Here is a 9,615-nt window from a genome sequence, read left to right on the forward strand (position 1 = left end):
TTGTTTGACTGTCAGCAGGACTAAACAAAAAACACCTTGCTCAATTTCTTGAAACTTGGCAGGAAGTTGGGGAAAGGGCGAAGGAGAAACCTGCTAAATTTTGGTGCAGATCTGGATTACTACAAACTACTAGAGAGGACTATTGGTCCTGACAGAGGACTGAGCTCTCCAAGTGAAAATGGCAAGTCTTTTTAACATTTTAAAGCAGAATTATCTCATTATAACATCATTCTGATTCGTCAAAGCAACAGAGATATTGGAAATTCAGTTTAGACTAGTCAAAATAACAGCTTCAGACATCTCATATATCACTATGACTGGTCTGAGTTATTGAGTCTGATGTTCATGTGAGGTTTTCTGGTGGATTTTGGTCCATCAAAGCATTTCAAGCGTGTTAGCAGAATAAGCAATGGCTGTTGTGGTGGTTTAGATGGGTAGAAAAGGCAGTGAAATTGAAAGAACTCAACAAGAAGAAGTTTGTGGAGAACAAGGCTTTGTTCATCAGAGATTTGTACTTGAAATTTGGCCTCAGGATGGTTGTTCTATGTGGTCAGAGCTGCATTGTCAGTGTGATTAAAAGGCAAACTGTTTCTGCCTTCAACTTGCCATCAATTCGCTTCGTCAGAACTCTAGTTCTACATATCTGTAATTACATTTTTACTGGGCGGAATTCCAAGTTGAGATATCAACGCCATTCTGACCTCTTCAAACTTAATTTTAGAATCTAAGATTCCCCAAATAGAAGATATCTGGAGCCATAATTAAGGTTCATAGTGAGAGTTAGACTTTGACATCTAAAAATGCAATTACAACTGATCATAATTCATTTGTCCTGGAAGAATAACACTGTTCATATCTGTAATGTGCTTCTTGATAAGGAAGAATTGAATTACAAATATCTAGAATATGTGTAATAGTCTAGCTTTTAAATATTAAAACATCAATAAGTGCCTTTCTAGTTTGCTGCGTTTGAATATCAGCATTGGTGTAGATATTAATATTTAGAATATGTGCATGTGTCCCTTCACAATTCAAACATAACAATAGATGGGTCTTTTCAACAAGTATGTCAATTATGAGCTCATAAAAGCACTGAATTTATTGTGGAAAACATAGATTCATGTTTGAGGGAGTTAGAAGCAGAGTGGTCTAACCCACAAAAAAATCAGTTTTATACATTTTTTGTAATATTTTATGGTCTAGATTTTAGTGGCAAAGTGTTCTAACCCACAACCCAAATACAGCGTTACAGTGGAATGTTGGACCATTTTGGAAAATGCAAACCTTTAAATATATTTTTCTCAAAAACTACAGTGTGTGTCAGACCATTCTGCTTCCCAACCCTTCATTTATTTGTTTTCTGAATTGTTACCTATTTTTTCCTATACTTGGAATAATAAAGATGTTTATAACTTAAATTGATGCAGAAAAAGCAAAAATTGGTGCAGAAAAACCCACCAAAATGCAGAAAATTAAGTGTTTGACCGTCAAAACTTCACCAACTTCCATTTGTAGGAGCTCACAAATACCTTAATGTCTGCATACAGCTACAATATAATAGGTTTAAAGCTATTTAATACCTGTTTATATATGACTAGTAATGAAAAATCAGTAACAAATGCAAATGACGCCAAACAAGCCAGCTCTTTCAAATATATCTGCCTTTACTTTATTCATGTACTGTACAGTTTTTTTCACTTCCAAAGTCTCTATCATACTATATGACAATAATGGCTATCATTTAACTACAAAAGGTTGCATAAATAATTTAAATGTGGAAAATAAAAAATAAATATGCAGTTCATTCTTTGTACGAGTCCTTCTTAGTGTCTGTAGAAAGCAGCCCTGCCTCCCTCCAACAGAAGACCACACAGGTATGATATGTACAATCACAAAACCCCTTCCAGTTGCTATTTCAAACACACAGTTAGGAAAAAATAAAACAAGAAGCCAGACAACAACAACGCAGTGCCGACAATATGCTTAAACATGACTCTTCATGGGCCAATCTGAGGGCAGGAGGAGGTCAAGTCGTTGCCACTTCCTCATCCTCGGCAGTCAACACGATGATTAAAACAAAAACAACTGAATTACTGTTTTCATTTTGTTATTTTTACGCCTATCTTTTCCTTTCTGAGCTATTTACAGCACGGGTTGCGGAGAAGGAAGGCGTGGAAGGTGTTGTGAATCCCGCAGGCTTGACACAACAGATGGGTTTTTGGCGGCCGATGCGTCGATCGCTGCTCTGCTTGGATCGCTACGAAAAGAAATTCCAGTGTGGGTGTGTTGGAGAGCGCTGTGCCCCTAGGTAACAACATAACGTTTTCTGATGCCTCCTACACGCCATGTGCACTGCGGTTTTTTCTGTTTTGTGTGTGTAGATCCAGCAAACAGGAACTGGCTGGAGGAAATGGCTTTTTATGACTCAAGTCCTAACACAGGAATGGGCTCATTTAGGTAATTAAGAGTCACAAGAATGCCCCCGCCGACAGAACTGCTTTCTGTTTGCTCTGGGAAAAGCTCTACCGCGACCCGGCAGGTATAGCTGGAGGCCGGAGATCGCTGTAGGTCTTCCCCGATGAGTGAAGCCTTTAGTGGGGCCTCTAGAAACCTGTCAACATCCCACCGTCGGAGACCCCCGAGCTGCCACCATCTCCGGATTACAACCACTCTGGAGCAAGGATACACCTTTTCAGCCTTAAACAGAGCCGCTGGATGTTTGTACAGATGTTCTGCCGAAGCCTCTGGGAGGAACTTCTCGTTTTGCTTTAGGGTGGAGGACAGAACCGAGCCCGGGGAGTTTTTTATCTTTTTTTTGGAGCGATAGGATCAACGTGGTGCTACATCTCCTGACCGGACACCGTCATGGCGCCGACTCATGTTGTCATGCAAATAAGCAAAAAAAATGTTCACAAATACGCTGACGGATGGCTGACAAACACAGACTTAAAAATCAGCCCAGCAACTAGCTTATGAATTCGCTCTCGCTTTTGAATTTTTCTCTTGCACCCCCTTCCTATCCGGAGGAGATGTGTTTGGTGTGGTGTAACGTGCGTGCGTATGAGTGTGCTTCGGTCTCTGGATGCGTCTCCGAGTCGCATCAGTACGAGTTTCCCGTCAGCGGCGTGTTGTTCTTGCTCCGATCCTGAGACAAGCGACTGTGCTTCTTGTTGCGTTGCGTCTTCGGCACCTCCTTGGCCACCGACTGGTTGTGGTGAGGCCTGAAGCGCTTGCACTTGCAGGAGGTGACCACGCGGATTTTGTAAGTCCTGGTGTTGCCGCTGGGACACTGCAGCTGGACCCGGCGCGTCCGGGAATGTGCCGGGATGCAGCGGTAGTCCGAGGCGCTGCTCCGCCACCACTTTCCGCGGACGATGGAGTTGGGCATGAGGTGGGCCGGGAGGCACTGGCCCGAGCACACCAGCTCTCTGACGGGTTTGGCGCTGCGGCAAGATCCGTCGGTGATGTAGCGGGTCGAACGAAGCTCCCTGCAGCTCAGCTCAGAGGCACCTGGTGGAAGAACGAGATATTACAGTTAACACTCAAAGATTCAGCCAAAAACAAAGAGTTTCAAATGTTGCACAGTGAAATTAACATTATTCCAGCAAACTACTTCAATTTAACCCCTAAAAACTGATCTACTTGTGTCAAAATTAAATTTTTGTTAGATTTTTTTCAATCAAACTAATCCTTTCATGTCTTAAAATATCTTAGAAGTGACTCTACATAGTCCCTGTCTCTCTAGCTTTAACTCAAGCACACCAGCTCACCTTCAGCTCAGCTCAAACACTCTACAATTACTCCAAAGTACCAAATATCAAGTTGAAATATTGGAGTACTTCTGTCACAGATGTCAAAACCAGAAACTGAATCCAACCCTGCAAGTCAGCAGGTTTTTAGGTTTTTTTACGTACGAAACTCCAGAAGTCTGAATCTTAATGTGTTTGAGATTGTAATCGGTAAATTTCAGTTTCAAGGCTTTAAATGCTCAGTTTGAGCAGTAACTGCCAATTTACCTAATGTTGGGGCTTGCAGTATATAAAAAAATACCAATACAGACATGTTAGCAAGGTAAAAAACTAATCTACTATCATGCTTATGCATAGCAAACCACTTTTGGTACATTTTGCATGTCATTTCTATGGATTTTAAGCTTTCACATGGAATTTTACGACATAAAAATGACAAGTAAAATGATTATGGGATGAGTTCATTTCGGTGAAAGGAGGCTTTTTCATCACCTTGCAACTTGCCGTAATATTCACATAGGCTAAAAAAAAAAAAAGTCGATTTTTACCGAAAGAGAGTCTTTATGATGACTTGCATAGTCAGACCATTCTCCACAACGCTGTGTAGAATGGTCTGACTGCATTTTATCATTATTCTGCTACAAGGTGGGGAAAAAAAACATTGGAAAAAAAGTGCATTTGTGTTTCTTTAAACCAATCAGTCGTCTTAGGTGGAGCTAAAAACAAAGTACTGGAACATTTGCATGCAGGAAGACAAGAACTATCACCAAACTGGATAATTCACCAACAATCACAACCTGCTGCAAAGACTTTTATCGTCCAGGTTGCTGCTTCCCATCGTAATATTAAAAAAGGTGAGGAGAAAGATGCATTAAATGTTTTCTACCTGTCGTCTACATTTAGTGAGTCAGACTAAGGTCGACTTTACTTCACTTGTTCTGGTTTTTAGAGTGAAAAACAAACACTATCCAGATGAAATCAGAATTGGAGGCAGCATTTCATTTAAACTCGACCGCATTACGAGACACAAAGCTGATAGAAATACACTTTTATAAATTCGACTAAACGCAGCAATTTGTCCGTTTAAGTGTAGGTTTAAGATCCGATCAGGGGTTCTGATTTTGATTCATGGTCTAATCATTAGCTGACAAACGGAGCTTGACAAAGAAATCCAGCTGGCAGCAATCAGCTGATAGCAAATCCAGACCAGAGGGCCATTAAACAGCTCAATCAAACCCAGCGGAGGTTTGGGCTGGAAGGGAACGCTGGCATTCTCTGCTGGCCCTCAGGAAATGTATGTGGTGATGGAAGAGTAAATAGCTGTCTGGTTATTTTAAGGCAGCACAACTGGACATCTGCCAGACTGATTTGAGACAACACACTCGGCCTGAAATCCTATATTTGAGCCTCGGCTTTTTAACAGCCGCATGCATGAGTTATTGTCCATGTTTTTTTACAAGCTGTGTGTAAAAAAGGGGCAAAAGAAGCGTCGGTTAAGAAATGATACGCTCGGAGAGGGATCTGTTTTCCTCTGTGGCTTTCTTTGCAAAAAGGGCTGAACAAAGGATTTATGTGAGGTGACTTCCTCTTTTTTTTCTCCACCATGAGAACCTGATATAGTGTTATTCTGCGGCCGAGGGGACCACAGTGGTGCAACAAAGCCTACAGCGCTCACTGGGCAGCGGTTTGTACCGAAGTAACCGCCAAAAATAGTCAAGCAACTTGGTGTGTTTTAATCTTTTCCACTACATTTCCTCTCCTCCTCTCTGCTGCCACTCTGAAAAAATATTACTAATGAGGGTGGCCTGTAAAAGAAAAGGAGAAATATAAAAAAAGGGATCTAACACTGGGCTATTGTGGGGTTGCGTGAGCTGTTCAAGCCTTGGGAGAGGACTGGATGGAGGTCAAAGCCGCCGCCGTGACCCCACGAGAAGCAGGACCAAATCATCCAGGAGATTTCTGTCTCCGTGTGTTTTCCATCGCTTTTTGGGAGGCGAACACAGAATTAAGCACGAGACGTTGTTTAATTCGGTGGTAATATCCTCAAAACAGACAAAAAAATCAGTCCCACTAACCGAGCATGACTCGCTAATTCCCTCCTGTCAGCTGTTGCTCCTCTAATCTAATCAATCATCTCCTCTGATCTGAGAATCCAGCGGCCGTGATTAAGCAAAGGCACAAACTCCACTTCCACCACCCATCTCGAGCGCATGAGAGCGAGCGTGAGATTATCCTGCTCAATCAGAACATGAGCAACCTTTCCTGGACACAGGTGGGAATCATTGTCAGAGGCAGTGTTGCATTTAAAAAGCAATTTCTAGAAAGCCCCCAAAGACATCTTCCCCCTCTTCCCAAGAACAAACTGTGGGGCTTTTTCTATTTGGGACGACATGTTGTTGCAATCAAATAGTTATTCCGTAAGTAGAGCTTGACTAATAGTATGAAGACAGAAGGAAACAACCTGGAAGACCGAGTGAAAAAGCCCCCGATGTGTCTCAGCTTCAAGATGTGTCGGGGAAGAAACCGCAAAGAATGTGAGCCCCTCTCATCACTGCATTAAAACACTCTTCCCACACAGCTCCACTGCTCCTAATCAGGGAATTGGTGTGAAAACGAAGCACAATGTTGTCTCTGTGTGCTGAGGAAGACAAATTCACTAAGGCGGGGAGCCTAGAATTCCCACATTTATAAGAAAATTCAATTTTATAATAGAAAAAAGCTCCTCAAACCTCGAACAAAATGTGGGAGATATCAGGTACATTTCTGGAATTGACATTTTTGAGCTTTTAAGTGAAGATTCTTGAACTATTTGTTTCTATTTAAGCACAAACCAACTGAGTCACAAGTTTTTAATATTTAATGCACAAAAAATCTATTTTTGTCAGAATAAAATCTAAATTTAGGTAGGAATTGATTTTAAAATGTGCGTAAAACGTGCGTAAATTGCATTTGGATTACTAGAGAAATATAATGTTATCTTTCTGTGTATTTGTTCACATACAAGCGGGTCGTTGACAATAAGGTTTAACTGATGCATGTTTTGTTTGATACGTTTTTACGCATTTAAAAAGCTTTAATGTCAATTTGGACACTTTTACGCACGAAACTCCAAATTAAGGCGCATGAAAAATTACAATATGGCACATAAGTAATTATAAAGCTGCTATTTTTGAATTCATTTAACACGTATTATGAAGAACTAATAAAGGATTTCACATTTAATGACAGGATACTTACTGTAGGTGACCGTGTTTCCCGTCCTGCCGCCGGTTTTCGCCCGGTTATTCACCGTGTTGCTGCTGCTGTTGCCGCCGGCCGCCTGCAGCATCGCCTCTTGGGGCGTCCGCGCGTTCTCCCGGTACTCCGGTAAAATCTCCGTGGCATCATTTTTTAATTCCTTCCATCCCTTGACGGCGGCGCAGCATCCCTGGAGCAGCAGGAGCGCCGCGCTGGAGACGAGGAGGGCCACAGACACCTGCATGCTGCTCAGTCGGGAATTTAAAAAAAAAAAAACAAAACGCGCGCAGAGGAAGAAAGAAGGGAGGAAAAAATGAAAAGAAAAAGACGCACAAGAAGATGCCTCGCTTGGAACAAGTTTCCACTCTCAGTGCAACAACAAGGCGCGCACGGTATTTAAGCGTTACGCAAGTTTTCGTCAGGGCTGACAATTAGGAGCTCAGTGGGAGGGGTCGAACCTGGGAGAGATTCATTGAGAAAGGAGGAGGGAGAGGAGGAGGAGAGGGTTGGATGATAGAGGAGACGAGAGGGGGGAAAGGTGAGGAAAGAGGAGAAGATTTTGAGGGAGAAAATACAGAAAAGGTGCAAATAAAAAATAAGATGCAGAGAAGGAAAAGGAGACGCATCTTTCTCTGGAAATGAAACGTAGAAATGCATCTTGTCTCCGCAGCATTACGTGTCTCTAAAAGCATCTTCGAGGTGGTTTATTTTGGAATGAACCTCACAAAGGCGCAGCTTGTTCCACTGCTGCAACAAGCCTGAATGTTTGGCTGTACACAGATGAATCATTCATCTCTTCATTAATTACACATTAATAAACCTCTCAGTAGAGACATCCAGCTCGCTAACATCTCCCTTCTTCCCCATTTGTATCTAACTAATGGTTTGAATAACTGGTTTGAATAAAGTGATAAAGTTTTTTGGCGTCCCTCTACTTGATGAGTGCTTACAGTTGGAGGATCTTTCATTCAAACACTGCCCTCTAGAGGGAGAACAAACCAATCAGAAGATGGGATTAGAGGCTCATCAGAGGAGCACATGGAGAGTGGAAGATAAAGACTAAAAGCGGAGATATAAGGCGGTCAAACACCAACAACATCCAGTCATTTCAGATGCTTCCATAATCACACGTCCTCTTCATGGTCCTTGTCGTTTCATACGAGTCTTAAATCAGGGTTTGGAGCTGCGGCCACAACTCACAACGATGGATGGAATCAGAGGCGACGCTAAATTAAGATAATTTTACTGCAGAACAACGTCGAGGCGGTTGGAAATGTGTTCTTCTAAAGACTGATGAGCTTTTTGAAAATTGCAATAAACAGTTAAAGAGCAGCCTGTTGATATGAAACGTATGAAGGTCAAGTTATTTCTACTGGTGAGACGTGATTCTGAAAATTTATCTAATTAATTAGAGGCTTTGCAGTTCATTTATGCATTTTTGCACAATAAGCAAGTTTTTCAGTTCAGATAAATGTTGGTTGAGACGGAGTGGATGAATAGATGAATACGTAAACTTAGACAACTAAAATGTTTGTTTCATTTCTATTTATCTGCATTTTTCATCTGTTTACTACATTCACAGCTCATCTACTGCAAACAAAGTGCAATTCTAGTGATTCTATTTAACATTTTAAGATTTTTCGTAAATGCAAGCACTTTCAGTGTCTTCTAAAGTGGTCTATTATGGGATGGCTACACCGTTAGCCACTACCACGACTGTCATAGCTAACATATGGTGCGTCGCTCCAGAGCTCATTTGCATAAAGTAGCTTCATTTATGCTAATACAGCATGGGAACGGAAGTCCACGAAACTTTCGCTAAAGTAAAGTAGCCATCGTTGAACTAAACTAGCCTTCGCTTTACAAAACTAGCCGTTACTTAACTAAACTACCCGTCATTGAACTAAGGTAGCTGTCATTTAACTGAACTAGCCGTCATTAAACTAAACTACACGTCATTGAACTAAGGTAGCCGTCATTAAACTAAACTAGCCGTTGTTGAACTAAACTAGCCGTCGCTTAACCTAACTAGCCATCGCTTAACTAAACTAGCCATCGAACTAAGGTAGCCGTCGTTGAACTAAACTAGCCATCATTAGCTAAACCAGCCATTGTTAAACTAAACTAACCTTCGTTGAAGTAAACTAGCCGTCGTTGAACTAAACTAGCCATCATTAGCTAACTAGCCAGCGTTAAACTAACCTTCATTGAACTAAACTAGCCGTCGTTGAACTAAAACCAGGACAGATTCAGCAGATCATTTCTCGACAAAACAGACTTTAGGTTCATTACCGCCACCTGCTGGGCTGGAGTGTGCATCAGTGTTACCAGTGTGTCAGAAATTAGGGAACTTAGAAAGGTGTGATTAAACGCGTTATTGTTCAGAAACCAGTTTTGGTCTTTATCAGGGATGAGAATTTTCCGCGGATCCGCGGAATTCCGAGTTTTTTTCCGCCGAAAGTATAGTTTTTGTGAATCGTGTAAATCCGTTGAGAAAATTGTAGGGGGGTAGGGGTAGGCAAGCGGCCGGCCGGCCGACGCGTCGCGAGCCGAGGCTTGTGATGGCCGCCCGCCGTGATGGCCATCCTGCCGCCGACATCTTTCGGCAAGGCGCATTGCAGGGGGGGGG

The 9,615-nt window shown here is 42.0% G+C and overlaps 1 protein-coding gene across 1 annotated transcript; it reads right to left on the bottom strand.

The window, feature by feature from the left end:
• Positions 1-1,644: 1,644 nt before the first annotated feature.
• sost (sclerostin) lies at positions 1,645-8,884 on the bottom strand. Its single transcript, XM_023270202.3, has 2 exons — positions 6,987-8,884; positions 1,645-3,510 (listed from the first exon to the last, which is right to left on the bottom strand). Exons 1-2 carry the CDS (start codon positions 7,228-7,230, stop codon positions 3,101-3,103), a joined length of 654 nt encoding a protein of 217 aa, XP_023125970.1. The 5' UTR covers positions 7,231-8,884; the 3' UTR covers positions 1,645-3,100.
• Between the last annotated feature and the right edge of the window lie 731 nt (positions 8,885-9,615).

The sequence above is a fragment of the Amphiprion ocellaris genome, chromosome 18, assembly GCF_022539595.1.
Source record: "Amphiprion ocellaris isolate individual 3 ecotype Okinawa chromosome 18, ASM2253959v1, whole genome shotgun sequence".
Classification (NCBI taxonomy): domain Eukaryota; kingdom Metazoa; phylum Chordata; class Actinopteri; family Pomacentridae; genus Amphiprion; species Amphiprion ocellaris.